The sequence below is a fragment of the Hyperolius riggenbachi genome, chromosome 9, assembly GCF_040937935.1.
Source record: "Hyperolius riggenbachi isolate aHypRig1 chromosome 9, aHypRig1.pri, whole genome shotgun sequence".
NCBI classification, from domain to species: Eukaryota; Metazoa; Chordata; class Amphibia; order Anura; family Hyperoliidae; genus Hyperolius; species Hyperolius riggenbachi.
In genome coordinates, this window is record NC_090654.1 from 209,913,680 (window position 1) to 209,936,759 (window position 23,080).

Sequence of the window (23,080 nt, forward strand, 5' to 3'; positions counted from 1 at the left end):
CGTCAGAAGACAGAGCTAAAATTGCTTTTAAAACACAATAATTCGGCCTCCAGCAATAGCTGGAAGCCGAACTATATCATTCCCCACCATCCATGGCGGCCTGGAGGGGGAATAGTATTTAACACAGCTGGGAACTTGTGCAGCAGCAGGATCAGCCATATACCGGCTGTATCCTGCACCCAAGTCTTCCTGCGCCAATTTCAAATGTATGCGACAGTGCACATAAAGTTTAGGGCATATGTGTAAACTACTGTATGTAAGGTGCATTATATATATAACTTGCATAATATACACAACTTTTTGTTGTATGCAACCAGAAACCGACTTTATGAAAGGAACATAAACATTGGGTGTAAAACCCAAATTATGATATTTACTTACTCTATATAAATCTTAGTAAACGTTGTGCGCACTACTTGTGCATGTAAAAGTTACCCTTACTTTTGTGCGTATAGTGCATTGTGCCCAAGTGAGATTATAACTGATGTTTTCCATGGAAGGCATGATTTTAGTTGTGCTGAAAGGAAATGACAGTAGGCAACACTGACTCTTAAATACACCAGGGGCCATATGCAATTCACTTTTTCACCTGAGCTTTCTCCTAGGTGATATTTTTAAACTTGTCAATAAAATGCATTTTAAGCCCCCAGAAGGCAAGAATATGCTCAAAATAATTTTAGTAGTACTTTTTTACCAACTTTTTGGTACTTTTTTTAGTTGAAAAGTACTGGAAAGTTATTTAAAATCAAAGATGAAACATTATCTCCTGGGAGAAAACTCAGGTGAAAAAGAGAATTGCATATGGGCCCAGGTCTCTTTATCTGGATAAAGAGACTCAGATTAAAACCTTTTTTGAGGTGATCATGATTCTGAGAGCGTTGTTCAGTAATGTATCAACTGCTTTCTTTAGATTTCAGCCATTCCATCAGAAGCCAAGAGATTAATTACTAACCAAGTAGAGAAAAGTCCACTTTGCAAGACAATTATTTATAGTTTAATTAGTAAATGGATATCACTAAATCATCCCTGACAAACAGTACATTTGTTAATGACTAAGACCCTGTTGAGCAATGAATTCTCATCTTACAGTAAATGAGCTCTTACCGGTGATCCAATAATTCTGATCCAATAATTTCTACCTTTTCTCAAAACTATTTTCTTCCAGCAGGCTGGTTTAAAAGATCAGTTTAAATTGCATGTAGACCTCACATGATACTAGAATATTGCATACATGTGTATTATTGAACACAGACAGCATTTTTAGATGCCACCTGAGTTTTGCTGACCTAGGAGCTCATCTATGGATGTTTGTCAATCTAATGGTGCCCATACATGGTACATTTTTTGCATTTTTTTTTATTAGATAATTTCATTCGATTATTCCATTAGATCAAATATATAGATTTTTCCAACATGTCCGATCGGATTTTTATTTAAAAAAAAAAAAAGAAAAAAAGGATAATCGTTCATTTTTCTTGATTTAAAAAAAAAAAAAAAAGATTATTTTTGACTTCCATTTGATTTGATCATTTTGGTCGAATACACAGGAAAATCAGAGATTTTTCATTGTGCCATGTATGGGCACCATAAGATTATCTTGACAGGAAGATGTTTAAAAAATACATTTATTTCAAGCTGTATAATACCTGTAAGTACAGTATTATCAGTAGGGTATTGTACCGTGTACAATACAGTATCATCAGTGATTCCCTGCATAAAAAAAATTCAGTTTAGTGCCACAAAAATCACTACTGTACTTTAAGCATTGGCATTTTTTTACTTAAAGAGAACCCGAGGTGGGTTCTAAGAATCCTAATAGCAGACAGAGGCTGGGTGTGCATGTAATCGCCAGCCTCTGTTGCTATATATCGTCCCTCCAGGGCCCCCCTGCGCTCTGCCCCTCATAAATCCCAGACGCGCTGTCGACACGCAGCGTGAAACAAGCTGACTGTTTACAATTGCCTATCGATCTCCGCCGCTCCCCCGCCTCCTCCATAGCTCCGGTCCCCGCCCGCGTCCCTTCCCTCCCCGCTGATTCTTGGTCGTATCTGGTCTCCTTTTGTGACATATCTGTAGCTATTTACTTCTTATTTCCTCTTTGACTCCTTTCTTTTTTCAATGGTGTGACGACCCCAATTTATGGGGCCTTGTGTGATACACACCATCTTTTCTACCTTGGTTGTTCCCTCTGTGGGGTGCTAGCTTTTCTATTACATTATATTAATGTTGCTAATAGATACTTTCTTGTTGTATTTTTTTTAGATTGTGCTTTATACAGTGGCCTGATGAAGGGCTTGTTTGTGCCCGCAACGAGCGTGTCATTGCCTAAACTGAATGTACTAAAGCCATATTGTTACTTGTGATTGACGATTCCCTGTGTTTGGATATTTTTTTACTAAAAAAAAGTAGCCTCTTACAGAGACTTTTTATGAAACTACTTTGATACTGAATAAAGATTTTTGAAACCTTTTGTACCACATGACCTTGCAGTTCTGCTTGTTTTCTTATGGTACTTTATACAAAAATAAGGAATCTACTTTGGGTAAATTGGATTACCCTAGAAAAAGGACATTAAAGGTTTTTCTCTCTTATTATCCTGTAAAAAAGTTTAATCCGCGCGTGTCGACAGCGCGGCTGGGATTTATGGGGGTCAGAGCAGAGCGCAGGGGTCCCTGGAGGGATGATATATAGCAACAGAGGCTGGTGATTATATGCACAGCCAGCCTCTGTCTGGTATTAGAATTCAGTGTGCTTGAAGAGGAACTGTCACGAAAATCTTAAAATTTAAAACACATACAAATAAGAAGTTCATGTCTTCCAGAGTAAAATGAGCCATAAATTACTTTTCTCCTATGTTGCTGTCACTTACAGTAAGTATTAGAAATCTGACATTGCCAACAGATTTTGGGCTAGTCCATCTCTCCATAGGGGATTCTCAGCATGGCCTTTATTCTTTATACAGACATTCCCTGAAAAAGATTTATAGAAAGATGCTGGCCAGCCTCCCTGCTCGCTGAACACTTTTTTGGCAGTTGGACAGAGCAACTGGCATTCACTAAGTGCTTTTAAAAATAAAGAAAACCCTGAGAACCCCCCCCCCCCCCCCTATGAGAAGATGGGCTAGTCTAAAATCTGTCGGTAATGTCAGATTTGTATTACTTACTGTAAGTGACAGCAACATAGGAGAAAAGTAATTTATGGCTCATTTTACTCAAAGGAACGTACTTCTTATTTGTATGTGTTTACATGTATTTAAAATTTCAAGATTTTTGCAACAGAGCTCCTTTAAAGAGACTCTGTAACATCAAAAACATCCCCTGGGGGGTACTCACATCGGGTGGGGGAAGCCTCCGGATCCTAATGAGGCTTCCCACGCCGTCATCTGTCCCACGGGGATCTCGCTGCAGCCCTCCAAACAGCCGGCGACAGACCCGACTGTAAATTCAATATTTACCTTTGCTGGCTCCAGCGGGGGCGCTGTGGCTGCTTTCGGCTCCGAAGTAGACGGAAATACCCGATCTCAGTCGGGTCCGCTCTACTGCGCAGGCGCCGGAAACTTGCGCCTGCGCAGTAGAGCAGACCCGACGGCGATCGGGTATTTCCGCCTACTTCGGAGCCGACAGCCGTCAGAGCGCCTGCGCAGGAGCCGGGAAGGTAAATATTGATGTCATCTTGCACGCAGGGCTGCAGCGAGACCCCTGAGGGACGGAGGACGGCGTGGGAAGCCTCATTAGGATCTGGAGGCTTCCCCCACCCGAGGTGAGTACCCCCCAGGGGACGTTTTGACGTTACAGATCCTCTTTAAAATGAAGCTCTGATCAATAATGCAATGTGTTTGCATTATCTTTGTGTATCTTTGATTTTAAAATTGTGGCATGTAAGGTTGTTTCCAGTACAAAAATCATTAAGCCTTTTGCGTTCCTGGGTTTTCACCCCATACATTCCAGAGGAGTTACGGTACATGAGAGATTTTCATGCCTTACAACTGAAGTACATTTTAACGCCCACTCAAAAAAAAACTTGATAGCAACTTTTTGTTAGCTTTTCAGTTGCTAGGTGCTGAAAAGTTATTTTGTAGATTACATGAAAAAGGTTTTTTTGGGAAGAAAATAGGATAATAGGGGCCCATGTGCTCTGGGTGCTACAGGGATTTTATTTTTATTTTTTTTTACAAATGTTCATGCATTTTATTTCTTAGCTTTGCTTGATGTTTTGGTTATCAAAATACTTCTACAGCAGATTGCTGAAGATATCCTGCAGAGCCAGCCACCTGCCTCCCTGTGTTTCACACTGGCTTTGCTTCCTGTTTGTGTGTTTTACAGGTTTTGTTCCAGTCTGCTCTCTGGGACTGTGTCAGATTGGTCGCATGAACCTAGGTAGAGATGCTAGCACCTTCAAATACTACACGATGTGCGGCCTGCAGGAGGGCTTCCAACCATTTGCTGTCAACACGAACAGAGATGTTGCCATGTGGTTCAGCAAGCGTTTACCCACCTTTGTCAATGTGCCAAAAGATCATCCTCATATTGAGGTAGCTGTGCGTCTTTACATTGCTTGGAAACAACTGCGTTCTGCTAGCATAAATGCCCGCTGATACAATGATTTCTGATTTTAGGTGACAAGGAAAGATGGGACCGTTGAAAGCCCTCCCTGCTTAAAGGTTACTCACAAAACCTTTGGTACTCAGAACAGCAATGAAGATATGATATACTGTAGGCTAAGTATGCCTGTTGAATTCCATTCTGCCTTCAACTCTGAAGAAAATTTCCAGAAAAGGTGTGATACTTTTTGCTAGCAGAGACCAACTATTCAGTTATTTCTTTTAAGCAAATTTTAGTGAAAAAATTAGCAAAACAGCCTCTAACAAAAACAAATTTCCAGCATTATAGATTAAAACCCTAACTTTAAACTGGAAAGTATTTAAAGGATTAAAAACGTTTTCAGATTACTTTAGTGCCCTGTCGTTTACTCTTTCTTCTTCCCATTATCACGTCATAGAACAGGAAGAAAAGACAGAGATAAATATGTTTTAAGCATGGAATTAGTACAAAGTATTTATTTTGTACTATGTACAGTGCCACAGAAGATGTTGGCACTATATAAATAAATAATAATAATAAAGATGGTTAGAATTACATATCAGCAAGAAAGATGGGAATAGGAGTATTGGTAAAAAGGTATTGGTTAAGAGTATCGGTAGAAGAGATAGTTAGACGGTAGGTTAGGGGGAGAACTTTCCTGTGAGCTATAACTACTAGAAAGGATTATATCGTAGTAGTTTTTTTACCAATATTATACTATCAGGATGAGCTTGCACCATAATTGAAAAATGATAGATAAAGTGAAATCTTTTTCAAAGCTAAGTGTCCTCTGTAATGGTAACCATGATGTTAACAGTATACAGGATCTTCTCAAAAAATTAGCATATTGTGATAAAGTTCATTATTTTCTGTAATGTGCTAATAAACATTAGACTTTCATATATTTTAGATTCAAATACACACAACTGAAGTAGTTCAAGCCTTTTATTGTTTTAATATTAATGATTTTGGCATGCAGCTCATGAAAACCCAAATTTCCTATCTCAAAAAATTAGCATATTTCATCCGACCAATAAAAGAAAAGTGTTTTTAAAACAAAAAAAGTCAACCTTCAAATAATTATGTTCAGTTATGCACTCAATACTTGGTCGGGAATCCTTTAGCAGAAATGACTGCTTCAATGCAGCGTGGCATGGAGGCAATCAGCCTGTGGCACTGCTCAGGTGTTATGGAGGCCCAGGATGCTTCAATAGCGGCCTTCAGTTCATCCAGAGTGTTGGGTCTTGCGTCTCTCAACTTTCTCTTCACCATATCCCACTCATTCTCTATGGGGTTCAGGTCAGGAGAGTTGGCAGGCCAATTGAGCACATAATACCATGGTCAGTAAACCATGTACCAGTGGTTTTGGCACTGTGAGCAGGTGCCAGGTCGTGCTGAAAAATGAAATCTTCATCTCCATAAAGCTTTTCAGCAGATGGAAGCATGAACCCATTTTTGAACCAGAAACAGAGGCAGAAGCGCCTGACCTGGGCTACAGAGAAGCAGCACTGGACAGTTGCTCAGTGGTTTAAAGTACTTTTTTCGGATGAAAGCAACTTTTACATGTCATTCGGAAATCAATGTGCCAGAATCTGGAGGAAGACTGGGGAGAGGGAAATGCCAAAATGCCTGAAGTCCAGTGTCAAGTACCCACAGTCAGTGATGGTCTGGGGTGCCATGTCAGCTGCTGGTGTTGGTCCACTGTGTTTTATCAAGGGCAGGGTCAATGCAGCTAGCTATCAGGAGATTTTGGAGCACTTCATGCTTCCATCTGCTGAAAAGCTTTGTGGAGATGAAGATTTCATTTTCCAGCACGACCTGGCACCTGCTCACAGTGCCAAATCCACTGGTAAATGGTTTACTGACCATAGTATTACTGTGCTCAATTGGCCTGCCAACTCTCCTGACCTGAACCCCATAAAGAATCTGTGGGATATTGTGAAGAGAAAGTTGAGAGACGCAAGACCCAACACTCTGGATGAGCTGAAGGCCGCTATCGAAGCATCCAGGGCCTCCATAACACCTGAGCAGCGCCACAGGCTGATTGCCTCCATGCCACACCGCATTGAAGCAGTCATTTCTGCAAAAGGATTCCCGACCAAGTATTGAGTGCATAACTGAACATAATTATTTGAAGGTTGACCTTTTTTTGTTTTAAAAACACTTTTCTTTTATTGGTCGGATGAAATATGCTAAATTTTTTTAGATAGGAAATTTGTGTTTTCATGAGCTGTATGCCAAAATCATCAATATTAAAACAATAAAAGGCTTGAACTACTTCAGTTGTGTGTATTTGAATCTAAAGTATATGAAAGTCTAATGTTTATCAGTACATTACAGAAAATAATGAACTTTATCACAATATGCTAATTTTTTGAGAAGATCCTGTACAGTACACATGGATCTGGAATGTTGCATTGCAACCGGATCCACCTGCCCTAGTAAAAATGAGCCCTTAAAGACCCAGAGAACATTAAAAGATGTTTACGTGTTTGGATTGCTGATTGCTAGTTTGGCTTTCATTATACAAAAAAAAATGTATCCAATGGAAAAATACCTGAGTATATACAATACCTTACAAATGTGAGTATACCTATCTTTTATTACACTCTTATACAAGCTGTACACTGACTAGTTTACATTGTATCAAAGTGTCATATCTTCAGTGTTGTTCCATAAAACGTTGGTGCTTTATAAAATACAATATATACATAAAATATTTACAAAAATGGTGTACTCAAAAATACACTATCTCAAAAAAATGAACAAAGAAGAGATCTGCAGACTTCAGTAGAGTGCATAAAAACTGTTGTCTTTATTACAAAAAATCTACACATAGAACTTAAGCATCAGCAGGATCAAACTGATGCATTTCGGGCTCAAGATGTGCCCTTAGTCATAGTTACAAAGACCCAGAGAAAAAGGTGGGACCTGAATAGGTGGGGAGAGAAAACTCCTCCCACACTAATAGAGGTAGTACCCACCTGAAGTTTTAAAGAGGGACATATTAAATGGAATATAAATATACAACCACTTTTGCTCTCTAAAAACACCTGTATTGCAAGAAACTGTATTATACAAACATTGCATAATTGCCAAAACTGGTGTTTTTAAATATTAGCAATGTTAAGTCACTAAAATTAACAGTAACACCAGCCATTTTTGTGCAATATTGTATTATCTGATTTCTGGATGCACTAAATTATATTAATTGCAGAAGTAAAACTAGTAGAAATTAAAAAAAATCTGTATGTTACATGTCTGTTTTCATATTCTTTATCAGTCATATGGTTGACATCAACTGTACGTACATCCTTTTAGTTACATTTGGTTGTTTAATGCAATCTTCTGCAATATATGCAGTATTCTTTCTGCATTTTTGAGTATATATCAAACATTTGCTGGGGTTAACAGGTACTGGGGCAGGGTAACTATTGTGGTAACCTAGCAATCCTTAAGATCTGCTTTAAGCTGCATATTGGGCTGATTGCCTAAAGTCGCATAAGTTCTGTACTTCATTCAAAAAAATGGATAGGGGTTCCTGCTCTAAATGCTCTAAATGTATTAGAAAATCTACTAGAATGGAAGCTAATCTGGGCTGTTACTAATAAGGGCATAGCTGTTAGAAAAACCTATCACCCTTCTGAAGGTGTCACAGTTTTTTGCTGGATGGAAAGGCTAGTTTGAGAAAATGTCAGTTTTACGTTGATAAAGTGACAAATACATTCTGGGAAAGGTGGAGATGGAGACTTGGCTTTACTGCATTTTACCAGCCTAACATACTCAAATTTATATCACCAGTAAGGAGCACATAGTTCAGAATGTGCTGTTTTGAACAGTAGGCAAAATATACAGCGCTGCGTAATATGTTGGCGCTTTATAAATACAATAAATAATAATAATGTACTTAAAATGCAGTTATTCACAATATTTATTTTCTGTACGTAGAAACCAACTTCAAGATGCATCTTCACATACTACCATGGTAAGTTTCCACTCATTTCAGAAGGTTTTTTTTATATCTTTTTTTGTCAAACACAGCATACTTTGTCAAGAAGATTGTTAAAGTGAAGTAAATTCCCATATAATAGACATTACTACTTTGTTACGTAAGTTTTGTTTTCTCGAAGTGATATTTCTAAACATATTTTATGTGATCTTTATTTTTAGTTTCCCCAGTCACCTCTAACTTTATTTTTTCTAGTTGTATTATTACTCTGTTCGAATATTTGCTGGTCAAGATCCTTCTTCTGTATGGGTGGGATGGGTGACTCCAGACTACCACTTCTACAGTGAACATTTTGACTTGAGCAAGAACTGCACTGTGACTGTCACTTTAGGAGATGAAAGAGGCAGAGTGCATGAAAGGTATGACCTCATTCTGCTTTTAGCATTTTATTCAATTACAATTTGTATTTCCCTAGATTGTTGAAAGTACAAAAATGCTTCTTAAAGAGACACTGAAGCGAAAAAAATATATGATATAATGATTTGTATGTGTAGTACAGCTTAGAAATAAAACATTGGGAGCAGAGACATAAGTCTAATATGGTTTCCAGTACAGGAAGAGTTAAGACTCTCTAGTTATTATCTAAGCAAAACACGCCCCTCAGCTCCATGACTTTGAAAGTCGCAGAGAGCTCTGTTATCTGCAGTTTATTATCTCAACTGTCAGGCTTTTTTTTCTGCAGAGAACAGTTCAGGACAGGTCAAAAGTTCACAGCCTGCTCTGTAAAAATCATTTAGAATGCTGAGTAGTGGGGAAACTGCAAATATTAGAGAATGATGCAATGTTATAAAAACACTATATAACTGAAAATAAAAATATGAGGATATTTTCTTTGCTTCTAATTTTCTAGTAATTATCCGCACTACACAACCAATTCAATATATCATAATGTTTTTTCGCTTCAGTGTCTCTTTAAACCAAAAAGCATCACTCACAGAACTTTACTTTGGCGCACTGGGTGGAGCCAGTGATTCATTTATGTCCTTATAAGTTAGTCATCAATCTTGAACTAGATAAAACAGAACCTTACTCTAAGTAAATCCAGAACTACTGAATTATAGCACACCTGCAAACTATTTATCCTACAGCGACACCATTTTTCTCCTAGGAGCTAATTTTTCAATTTCAGTTTAGAGTAATGGTGGCCATACATGGTACAATTTTTACATCCAATCTTACCATTTCTATGTAGTGTAAGGGTAAATTAAGTGAATATACTGAAAGGATAATTTAGACAGTTCCTGTATATTACATAGAAATGGTAAGATTGGATGAAAAATAACTTTTCAGCACTTTGCAATGGAAAAAGTACCAAAAAGTAGGTAAAAAAAGCACTATCAAAATTATTTCAAGTATTTTTTACTCTGTAGTGGTTTAAATGACATTTTATTGACTAGTTTGAAAATAACACCTAGAAAAAGTTAATTGCATACAAGCCACAGTCAAGCAGGCAGACAGCTGTTTAAGGCTGTTTTAACATCCATCAATTAAATCCATTAAATGAATATACCCTGCGAAATTACAGAGAATAAAAACCACCAGGATGTTTTTGCAATGGGCTAGAAAAAATTCAAAAGCTCTCTGTTGAAAAGAAAACTCTTAAAAAGAGAAAGATGCTTTCTTATAAAGAAATGTATTTGTGAGTTTAACCATCACATGATTGAAAAGCAACGCCCATAATACATCACCTAAGATCACTGAGTTGAATTTGTTAATCATTCCTTGCCTATGCAAGTCAGTGGAAAACATAAGAGATTCTTTGGAGATGTTTATGAACAGTAGTCGGTATTCATAAATATACGGGTACAGCATGTAATGAAATACATGAAAATAAGTGGATTATACAGGGGTACTTAGTAAACCCAGGCTTAACTGTAGACTACATTTTTTTAATAAAGTTGTGAAACACAGATCTGGACACTATACAGAAAGTATAGTACTTTGTAATACCTGGTACTATAATTTATCAGTATTGTTGTAATAATGTGATAGCATTGCCCTTTTTGTAAAATCTAACCTAATCTTTTTTTTTCCTGTTTCTATTTTTCATGCAACTTCTAGTGTAAAGCGTAGCAATTGTTACATGGTGTGGGGCGGTGACCTCTCCACTGGCTCCCAGAGGTCAAGCCGCAGCAATGTAGATACAGAAATTGGGTGCCTTGTTGACCCGTCTACTGGGCTGCTTTCATTCACTGCTAACGGGAAAGACTTGGGAACCTGTTATCAGGTAAGGCTTCTAGTTTTTGAATGAAACCTAAAATTATATGGAATGAAAGCAGTCATTGTACTTGCATCAGTAGTAGAGATACTCCATTTTTTTCTAGAGAAACACATACTTGAGGTGCTTTTAGGGTGAAGCATGTTATACATTTGATCAGATGATTGATTTAAAGTTCTCTGATTGGCTGCTCATTGTCATGTGACCCTGTCCCACGTCTGGTTTCTATTTTACAAAGGAAGCAAAAGTGAGACATGATGAAATGATTGTCACCAGCTTTTCAGAGATTTACAATTGCCTGATTGTTCAAGTTGTTTTTAACATTGCTAGAGTTCCAGCTTGTTGTGAGTGTTTGAGTGCAGAAAGTTAATTATTGATTGTATGTAAATTGACTTCTCCACTCAGCACCTCCTTTCCCATTTAAATCATGGGCCTTTGAAAGGATGAGCATAGCTTCCTTTGCTTGTGTGTATTTTTCAGCAGTTAATGTGGTCTGGCTGCGGACTGCAGCTCTCCTGCTCTTGTGCTAGTACAAGCCATTTAAATTATTGTGTGTAGGGCAGTTTGTCACACCTTGGAGATCTTAGACTACTTTATGTGCATGTATCTGTCCCCTGGAATGGTAGAACCAGACAAGCATCAGAGTGAATTCCATGTTCATGAACATAAAATGTTCCTTGCTTGCTGACTGGTGTGGGCAGAGTAGGGACCCTTTCAACATGGAACCTCAATGCTGGTGAAAGGGTCTAGTATGAAATGTTTTTGCATGCAAGCCATTTTGGAAGCAAATATCCTCCATTTAGTGCAACTAGATACAACTTACATTCAAGTTGTATTTAACATATTAGAGTTCCAGCTTGTTGTGAGTGTTTGAGTGCAGAGGGTTGGTGATTGTAAGTAAATTGACCACTCCCCTCAGCACATACTTTCTCATTTAAATCCTATGCCTTGAAAGAATGAGCATAACTTCCCTTGCTTTTGTGCAATTACATGATCACACGTTTCTTCATGAATTCTTACAATTTAGAATGTATTAAAATTAAATTGTCTCGCTAATCCAAACTTTCTAAACTATACAGAATGTGGAACTTTTTGGTAGAATACACTGTAACCGGTAGCCCTTGGATCAGTGAACGGAAACATGGTTCCGATCACCGATCCATGTCCCCAGCAGAAAAACCGAAGCGCTCTTACTAGAGGCTTCAGTCTTTCTGCACGTAAAATTTTCCGCGTCCCCCTTGTAGCACAAGGAGAAAAAAAACCTCAAGTGGCCAAATAGTAAAACTACACAAAACTACACAAAACTCTTGTGGCCAAATAGTAAAACTACACATACATATTTTTTACATTACAATTTACACCTATAATAACTTTAAAAATTAACTGTTTATTTCCCACACCAAAATATTACCCAAATAAAAATTTTAATGGAAAAAAAATTACAATTAAAAAAAAGACATAAATAGTTACCTAAGGATCTGAACTTTTTAAATATGCATTTGAAGTGGGTATACTACGAACATTTTTTAAATTACCGTATTTTTTGGACTATAAGACGCTCCGCACTATAAGACGCACCTAGGTTTAGACGGCAAAAACCAGGGGGGAAAAAAAAAACTAAATCTAGGTGCATCCATGGTCCAGAAGTGTTTTACAGACCTTCCCCCCACTAAAATGTATCTGCCCAAATTACACTGTCCAGCTACGCTAACCCCTGTTGCCCCTACAGAACACCCCCACAAACTATACTACATTACACTTCACTCCTGATGCCTCCCCCCCCCCACAGCTACACTACACTGCACTACACAAACCCCTGCTCCCCCCTCCCCCCTCAGCTACACTAATCACTACAGTGGCATTTCAGATCTCACCAGCCTGGATGACAGCTTGTTTTTACTGATGACAGGTGTTTTTACTGAGCGACTTAGCAGCAGTCACTGTGATGAATGGAAATACAGGTACTCTTTGTAGGTATCCTGTCCCTTCCTCAGCCCTGTAACAGCGCGATTGTCAGAGCTCCCAATGGTCATAGCAGCTGTGATGAATGTAATTACCAGTACTATTGGCAGGTATCCTGTCCGTTTCTCATCCACGTAACAGCGCGATCCTCAGAGCTCCAAAGCGGCATAGCAGCTGCCGCTGTGATAACTGTAAATATCGGTACTCTTTGGCAGGTATCCTGTCCCTTCGTCAGCCCTGTAACAGCACGATCCTCTATGCTCTTAAGAGTCACAGCAGCTGCCGCTATAATGTCCGGGGATGCTGCGGCTTGCTGTGAATCACCTGACAGTATGATCACGGCAGAAATGTACGTCTTCAACCACACGGTATAGTCCTCAGAGGCTTCCGTACTGTGCCCTGTTTACTGGCGCCCTCTCATGACCCCGGGGGCACGTGTCGTGAGAGTGCGCCAGTAAAGAGGGCACAGTACGGAAGCCTCTGAGGACTATACTGTGTGGCTGAAGACGTACATTTCTGCCGGGATCGTACTGTCAGGTGATTCACAGCAAGCCGCAGCATCCCCGGACAGTATAGCGGCAGCTGCTGTGACTCTTAAGAGCAATGAGGATCGTGCTGTTACAGGGCTGACGAAGGGACAGGATACCTGCCAAAGAGTACCGATATTTACAGTCATCACAGCAGCAGCTGCTATGCTGCTTGGGAGCTCTGAGGATCGTGCTGTTACGGGGATGAGGAACGGACAGGATACCTGCCAAGAGTATCTGTATTTACATTCATCACTGCGGCAGCTGCTATGCCGCTCACAAACACCTGAGGTTGCACTGCTGCTGCCTCCCCACCGCGGATGTCATTAGTTTAATCTAAGGTACAAAAGATACAAGCGCCGGGATTTGTAAAACTGCCACATTCGGACTATAAGACGCACCCACTTTTTCTCCCCACTTTTGGGGGAGAAAAAGCGTGTCTTATAGTCCGAAAAATATGGTAAAAGCTTGTAAATAGTGATGATGCAAAACGGAAAAAATGCACCTTTATTTCCAAATAAAATATTGGCGCCATACATTGTGATAGGGACAAAATTTAAATGGTGTCATAACTGAGACAAACGGGCAAATAAAATACATAGGTTTTAATTATGGTAGCGTGGATTATTTTAAAGTTATAATGGCCGAAAACTGAGAAACAATGAATTTTTTCCATTTTTTTCTTATTAATCCTGTTAGCGAATTAGCGAATGAATGGGAGGTGAAAATTGCTCTGATGCATAAGGTGAAAAATCCCCGCAGGCTGAAATGGTTAATGTAATTTTATATTTCACTGCTGCAACAAGCAATGTAGTTTGTGGTCTAAGACCTAGTTTCATGGTATGTGTACCCCAGTGGGTACTTCAGCTGGGCTTTTTGAGTACCTCTTCTGGCTTATTAGGTACTTAAACTAGTAAGCTGTGAGATGGAAAACAAATCACATATGAATAAACATTATTAGTAGTTTTATTTAATTAAAAGCAAAAATAAATGTTTGAAAAGGTTTTTTTTTTTTTATAAAAATATGGAGTACATCTAAACAAATATATAAATGTGTCAAGGGGTACTTGAGCTCATGTCACCCTTAATATGGGTTACTTGGCCAAGGCAATGATTAATAAAGTGGAACATGCTCTATTAATGTTGAGAAACACTGATGTAAGATATTTTTATAGCATGTACCACTTTATTAATGACTGCGTTGCTCACGCACGCCCTACTGTTGATAACTTCATCTCATGTATCTTTTGACACATTGACCTCGATTCATAAAGCATTACCTCATGCGGTAATGCTGAAAATAGCAGACTTTCCCGAACACTTAGCAAAGTGCCAATTCATAAAGACTGTTACCGCAGGAGAAGCTGACATTACCGACCAGGGAGATAAATTACTGACTTGGCTGTAGTTACCGCCAACACATGTCAGTAAATTGTCAGCAAATGCCAATTCATAAAGCCTTCAACAAGCGGTAAGCCTGACGGTAGTTACTGACACCTCTAGTGAGGCGTTAACAAGTTACCGACAGCTCTGATGAATGCAAAGTGCAGAGAGCCGAAGTCTGTTTGAGTCATCTGTGGAGAGAGCCAATGAGCCGTCTGTGTGAGTCATTTGAGCAGGCAGGGAAAGACTGTGAGTCATCTGTCTGAGTCATCTGTGGAGAGAGCCAGAGAGCCGTCTGTGTGAGTCATTTGAGCAGGCAGGGAAAGACTGTGTGAGTCATCTGTCTGAGTCAGTTGTGCAGAGAGCCGTCTGTGCGAGTCATTTCAGGGCAAAGAGAGAATCGAGACACTGATCTACTCTACCGCTCAATGGGCTGCGGTAATTTACCGACCTCCAAGGGCAGCTGGGGAAATCTTTATGACTTAGCACAAAGACCGGAAAATACTGAGTGCGGTATTTTCCCGACAAGATTTTTTTATCGCACTGCTTTTTATGAATCGAGGCCATTATATTTGTTAGGAGTACTGTAATAGTACTCCAAAATTGTGTGAATTTAATTTTTAAACATTCTTTGTTGTTTTTAAAGGGACTCCGAGCAGTGCAGAAACTATGGAAAGATGCATATCATTTTAAAGCTCTCTTTCTCCTCTTTCCAATGATATATAAACCGCCACCCTACGCCTTTTAGTTTTCGCTATTTTCGCGATTGAAATTGCCGCGGCCGCGATTTCAATCGCGAAAATAAAGAAAACTAAAAGCCGCAGGGCAACGATTTAGGTGTCGCCAGAAAGAGGAGAAAGAGAGCTTTAAAATGATATCCATCTTTCCATAGTTACATTGTATTACACAGGCCGACTTTTTCTGCTGAATGGAGCTGCTGACACTGGGGAAAGTGTCGTCCTGTGTAATACAAGTAACTATGGAAAGATGGATATCATTTTAAAGCTCTCTTTCTCCTCTTTCTGGCGACACCTAAATCGTCGCTCTACGCCTTTTAGTTTTCTTTATTTCCGCGATTGAAATCGCGGTCGCGGCAATTTCAATCGCGAAAATAGCGAAAACTAAAAGGCGTAGGGCGATGGTTTATATATCATTGGAAAGATGAGAAAGAGAGCTTTAAAATGATATGCATCTTTCCATAGTTTCTGCACTGCTCGGAGTCCCTTTAATTATCTATTAATACTTTTATCAGGTGTTTTTGGTTTCAACATTTTTATTGAAGATTTCAATCATAACATTGTACAAAGGTGTACATGAGAGGGTAGGCTTATAAAAAGCATCCCATGCAGAGGAGCCAAAAGTATCTAACAGTAAAAGCACATTGGAGACTTCAGTAGCTGATGGGCGTCTTGTACTGGAGAGATCTGAGCCATTTTGTATGAACATGTACAAAAAAAAAACCCAGTATAGATAAGTAAACAAACAAATAAAAGAAAAAAGGAAAAGATTAATTGGTTCAGTGGCCAGCTGTGCCGCAGATCTGCAGTCATGATAATGGTTGTGTATGAGAGGGTGAGGAGAATCCTCCCATCCTTTCAGTGCAGTGCAAGGTTTCCAGATGCAAATACATTTATTGTGGGTGTTTTTAAGAACACTGGTAAGTTGTTATTTTTTTATTAACCATAAAGTCCGACATGCAGGTTTTGACCTCACGAAAGATTGAAGGGGTCTTTTTCCAGCTTTTTGTTATGGTCATTTTTGTTGAGAGGAAGAGGTATGTGGCCAGCTTGTTTTGTAACAAGCCTTCTATTTTGCCATGGAAGAGTACAATCCATGGGTCTCTTCGCATAGTGACTTGAAAAAGAGAGTATAGCAACCCAAAGATACTGCTCCATAGTCTGGTTAGTCTAGGGCACTGCCACCAGATAGCAAACATGAAACCTTCTCTTCCGCATCCTCTGAAGCACTTGGGGTCTGCTGGTAGAGCAGCCTGCAATTCTCTGCCAGCTGTCAACCCAGTCAACTTGGTCCTTAGTATGTCCCATTTCCCAGCATGATACATAAGCTTTTTCAAGTGTTTTTAATATATGATTTATTATTTTATCTTAACATTAAAAAAATTCCATAATGAATTGACTCGTTCATGCACCACCCGTGCCCAACAAAAGTACCTACTAGGGTTCATATACTATAGCCCATATACAATTAATTTTTTCTCCTGAATTTTCTCCTTGGAGATAATTTTTTTCATCTTCTATTTAGAATACTTTTGCACTTGAAAAAATACCAAAAAGGTAGGTGGAAAAGTACTATCAAAACTATTTTAAATACATTCGTACTTGCCAGTATTTTAAACGGCATTGTATGGATCACTATCACTTAGGAGGAATCTCAGGAGAAAAAGTTTACTGCATATGGATCTATGTATTGAGAGCCTAGAGTCTAAAAAAGGGGCCAGAAGATTGATGGGCATATTTGTTCTGAATGATGGATTTGTAAATAGTGTTGCTTTTTCTGTAAAAAAATCTATTTTATAGTGTTGGAAATACATTTATTCATTCTTCCTCCAGAGTATCAATTGTAAGTGCATGGGAGTTGTGATGTTTTAAATTCCATTATAGTAAAGTATTGTAACATTGACTTAAATGCTCTATAATATTGGTGTTGCTTCCAGCATAGATAACATGAGATGTCCTGTTGTGCTTGAATAACACTTCATTTAAAGGGAATTACTAGAATGTAAGATGCTGGCTCTAACTAAACGAAATCTATTTTTCACTTGTTAGGTTGAACCGAACACCAAGCTGTTCCCAGCAGTCTTTTTGCAGCCAACCAGCACTAATCTATTTCAGTTTGAACTTGGAAAATTAAAGGTAGGTGTTTTTTTTTTATTTCAGAACATAATATAATTGTTGGATAAACATAACTATGACTCTATATTACAGTAACGTTGTAATTCTTCATATATACAGCCAGATGTTCTTGGCTAAAATAACAACAAAGATTCACATTCATTCCTTTTTACTGTAATGATGGTAGCAGTATTCAGTTTTGAATACAGATCTTCCCAGAATTCCCATTTTGTTGCTTATGTAGGGATTGATTCAAAAAATGTATGAGTTTTCTCTCCTTATCTGTCTTAACTGTCAATTATCTCATAAATTAACACAGTAAAATAATTAGTAGAAATAAAGACATTCCACCATCAAACTTAACTAGAAAAAATTAAAAATATTTCTTTAACTGTTTATTTCATAAATTATATCCATTTATCTAACTAAACTCATGATTTATTTATCATTTGGCCATATTCACAAATGGTTGGTAAAGTTGTCGTGTGCAAGACAATTTTATTGTTACTACCGCTAACAAGGTTACGTTATTTTTGGAGCCCGCTTTACGCTAACAACACCTGCATTACCTAGGTAACATGGGTTGTGGTAATTGTGCAATATGTGCGTTCATTTCAGTGGGAAACTTGTGTGGTTATGGCCCCTTGTTTTGATGTATCTCATAAAATATCTCTTTTGTCTGTGGCCACTATTCAAATGACTTTTTTCTCCTGAGTTTTCTCCAAGGTGATATTTTCACACCTCATCAATAAAAAAAAAACATTATAAGCCACCAGTAGGTGAAAAATATAATAATTTTGATAGTATATTTTGGTGTGGAGAAGATGAAAAATTATCTATAGGAGAAATCTAAGGAAAACAAGTTAATTGAATAAGTGCCTATATATTTATCTTATGAATTATTTTTACAGTGTAAATGAAAAATAATTAAGATTAGAGAACGCATTAGATTTGTAAATCAACCTTGTAATGCTTTATCTACCATTCAAAGAAATTTGCATAGTTTTACGTGGCGTTTCAGAAATTCCTATGACTTTTCTCAGGCTTTCTGTAGAGTGCACGAAGGTTGAGGGTGAGTATGTGCACCCTATGGGAAGAAATACAGAGACAACGGGAGCCCAGATGGTGCAGTACGTCTCAGATATTAATGAATAAATTAAATGGTGTTGAAATAATACTCACAAAGGTGGGTTGCAGAAGGGCAACTGACCACTGCAGGCAGGTGGAGATGCACAAACCCGACTCCACTCGGGGTACCAGGAGACCTGGCGAAGGTCGCTCTCTTGAAAAAACTCTTACACACTGGCAAACTAGGTAGTGTCAGAGACCACCAGTGGTCAGTGGTCAGGTGTAGGTCAGGTGTGGGGTGAGACACAGTAAAAAAGGGGTAAAGAAGCGCTAAAGGTGAATAAAATACATTGAAAGCAACAAAAATATAAATAAATGAGGTGGCCTACCTCAATGATGACACACCCATATAGGAATGGATATTTATTAGTAAAAAAAGCACAGGCAACGCGTCTCATGGGAACTTGCCCACTTCCTCAGGCCAAATAAAGTGCCACTATATGCCGGTAGCCGGATTCGAGGCGCCTTGAATCCAGCTACCGGCATTTAGTGGCACTTTATTTGGCCTGAGGAAGTGGGCAAGTTCCCACGAGACGCGTTGCCTGTGCTTTTTTTACTAATAAATATCCATTCCTATATGGGTGTGTCATCATTGAGGTAGGCCACCTCATTTATTTATATTTTTGTTGCTTTTAATGTATTTTATTCACCTTGGGCGCCTCTTTTATCCCTTTTTTCCTGTAGAGTGACATTCTATATTTGCAAATTGTACAGGTACAGTGGCTTGCAAAAGTATTCAGCCCCCTTGAAGTTTTCCACATTTTGTCACATTACTGCCACAAACATGAATCAATTTTATTGGAATTCCACGTGAAAGACCAATACAAAGTGGTGTACAGGTGAGAAGTGGAACGAAAATCATACATGATTCCAAACATTTCTTAAAAGGTATTATTTAAAAGGTATTATTATTTAAAAGGTATTAAAAGGTATTATTTCTTACAAAACGTTGTTTTTTTTTTCTACCTATATAATTTGTTTGGCTAACACGGTACAGAAACTTTTTTGCTACTATCATCATGCAAGATACCATAATGTACCGCACACATTTGGAATGTAAAACCTTACTGAAGAAATTGGCACAACTGGACAGTGACATCTTTTTTCTATCCAAGTGCAAGAAAGAAAATCTGATACCGAAAGGTATTACTATCAGAAACCCAGTTCAACATACCTTCAATACCCATTTTGCACAGCGACTCTGCTTCAGAACATCAGAAAGGATCAGGAATCATCTCATCAAGGTTTGTTACAGCAAAAAGAAAATTACCCAAGATAATCTATGTTTACTCTATTCTACACTGCAAGGACCATCATCAGAAAGCATTAAATCTACATTACAGAAATTCTACAAACAATTACAACACCATTTAATCCAAAACAAGAAAAAGAAACTCGACAGCCTTAGACTGAAAGCTGAAAACATCATTCTAGATAACAATACAAGTGTACCCCGTTCAGAACCTAAAACTGCCAATCTTTTACCTGTGGTTAACTTGTCCAGCTATAACCCAAGCAAGACTGAATTAGCTGTTCTATCTAAAGGACTCACTTTTTGCCCTACCAAAAGATTTGATGAAATAGAATTTTGTAGTGACATGGAAGAATTTTTTCGGAGGATAAGGCTAAAGGAGTTTTTTCACAACAGACCTAATTATTCATCATTCGAAGATACTGAACCTGCGAATAGCAAAAACAAAAAGAGCAGTACCTGGACACCAAAATTAGGGCGGAACAAGAAATTAGAAGATTATATTGACAACTTCAGAAAAAGAATCAAATTAGAGATACTGGACAAACAAAAACAGACACTGTACAACCTCAATACTCAAGAAAGGAAAGCAATACAGAGCCTTAAAAGCAATGACAACATAGTAATTAAACCAGCTGACAAAGGAGGAGCTGTAGTGATTTTGGATAAATACAGCTATATTCAAGAAGCAAACAGACAGCTCTCCAACAACACCTACTACAAAAGACTAGAAACAAACCCCACGCTACAATACTCAAGGGAATTGAAGAATATGCTTAATGATCTTTCCTCAAAATCATCTAACATACTTACATTAATACCAGCTAATCCTAAAATAGGCACCTTCTACATCTTACCAAAAATACACAAAGAAGGAAATCCAGGTCGTCCTATCATCTCTGGTTTGGGGACACTAACAGAAAAGATATCTGGTTGGGTAGAAAACATTCTTAAACCCATGGTAAGGAATACAGCCAGCTACATCCAAGACACCACTGACCTTCTTAACAAATTGACTGCCATGGGTCCGATCCCAGAGGGTGCTATCCTGGCTACAATGGATGTTGAATCCCTTTATACCAACATTCCACACGAGGACGGTATTGCAGCTTGCCAACATTTCCTTCAGCTAAATGATCTACCAACAGAGCCCACACTACAACTTATCAGGTATATACTAACTCACAACTATTTTTCATTTGGGAATGATATGTATCTACAGACAATGGGCAGTGCTATGGGAAGTAGGATGTCGCCCCAGTATGCAAATTTGTTTATGGCCAGATTGGAGGAAAACTTCCTTTCAACTTGTGAAATTAAACCATGGGCTTACTTCAGACTTATAGACGATATCCTATTAATCTGGACAGCATCTCAGGAAGAATTAATCAGATTCCACAAAAACTTCTCAGAGTACCACAAGAACATCAAGTTAACGCTCAGCTTTTCAACCTCCCATGTCAGTTTCCTGGATACCACAATTTATATACAAGATAGCATTTTACAAACATCCATATACCGTAAACCAACTGACCGGCATATTTACCTAAAATGGAAGAGTTTCCACCCGGAACACACCAAAAAATCTATTGTTTACAGCCAGGCTCTGAGGTATAACCGAATATGTTCTAATTCAGAGGACAGAGACAGACAACTTATGTCACTACGTAAAATATTCATAGATCAGGGATATCATCCACAAATCGTTGATGATCAAATACACAGAGCAACTTTAAAATCAAGAGAGGAACTGTTGAAGTACACCCCAAAAACTGAAAACAACAGAATCCCAATTGTGGTAACCTACAACCCAAAATTAAAGACACTGAGGAAGATATCAAAAGCCCTACAACCAATACTCCATAAAGACAAACGCCTGAAGGATGTTTTTCCTGATTTACCACTGCTTGCTTTCAGACAACCTCCCAATTTGAGACAAATGATTATCAGAAGTGCATTATCTACACCAGATACACCAGGCACATTACCCTGCAATAACACAAGGTGTGAGACCTGCCCTTATATCTTGAGCACAAGCCAAATACAAATACCAAACTCACAGAAATATCATCAAATACAAGACCAATTTTCCTGCGAGTCATCCAATGTTGTATACATGATACGCTGCATGAAATGCCCCTCAAGAGGAATCTATATAGGAGAAACAGGACAAAAACTGCGCACAAGAATGAACCATCACCGCTTTAAAATTAATGAGGGTAAAATGGACACACCAGTGGGCCAACACTTCTGTGAACCAGGACACAGCATGCAAGATCTAAAAGTACTTGTTCTTAAGGGTAACTTCAAAAATGATCAATCAAGAAAAGTTTCTGAATACAAATTTATGAAAATGTTCAAGACATTAACAGAAGGTTTAAATTGTGGAACAGGATTCATGACACCTTATGTAACATGATTGATTTGGCTTCATGATCTTCAGAAACCTGCTGGATTTCATGTATGGTTGCACTAACTCACTGGCTCCAGCCTGCTGATCACCTGACACCTAACGGATAAACAGTAACCAACACAACTGTCATCTTCGTGTTTACCATTTATCTGCATCAGTGTTTTACTTCAGCTTACATCTGGAAATATGCCTGAAGAAGGGGACTAGATCCCAGAAAGCTTGCATCATTTAACTCTATTAGTTAGCCAAAGGTATTATTTCTTACAAAACGTTGTTTTTTTTCTACCAAACATTTCTTACAAATCAATAACTGCAAAGTAGGGTGTAAGTAATTATTCAGGCCCCCTGAGCCAATACTTTGTAGAACCACCTTTTGCTGCAATTAAAGCTGCCAGTCTTTTAGGTTATGTCTCTACCAGCTTTGCACATCTAGAGACTGAAATCCTTGCCCATTCTTCTTTGCAAAACAGCTCCAGCTCAGTCAGATTAGATGGACAGCGTTTGTGAACAGCAGTTTTCAGATCTTGCCACAGATTTTCGATTGGATTTAGATCTGGACTTTGACTGGGCCATTCTACACATGGATATGTTTTGTTTTAAACCATTCCATTGTTGACCTGGCTTTATGTTTAGGGTCGTTGTTTTGCTGGAAGGTGAACCTCCGCCCCAGTCTCAAGTCTTTTGCAGACTCCAAGAGGTTTTCTTTCAAGATTGCCCTATATTTGGCTCCATCCATCTTCCCATCAACTCTGACCA

The 23,080-nt window shown here is 38.5% G+C and overlaps 1 protein-coding gene across 12 annotated transcripts in view; it reads left to right on the plus strand.

Annotated features, from left to right (window-relative positions):
• RYR3 (ryanodine receptor 3) overlaps positions 1–23,080 on the plus strand; it is a 1,134,733-nt gene that overhangs the window by 569,217 nt on the left and 542,436 nt on the right. For all 12 annotated transcript variants that reach the window (XM_068253938.1, XM_068253930.1, XM_068253931.1 and 9 more), the window contains 6 exons: positions 4,323–4,531; positions 4,616–4,776; positions 8,529–8,565; positions 8,785–8,948; positions 10,651–10,816; positions 17,466–17,552. In XM_068253938.1, coding sequence (XP_068110039.1) covers positions 4,323–4,531; positions 4,616–4,776; positions 8,529–8,565; positions 8,785–8,948; positions 10,651–10,816; positions 17,466–17,552 — 824 coding nt within the window. The remainder of the gene's footprint in view (positions 1–4,322; positions 4,532–4,615; positions 4,777–8,528; positions 8,566–8,784; positions 8,949–10,650; positions 10,817–17,465; positions 17,553–23,080) is intronic.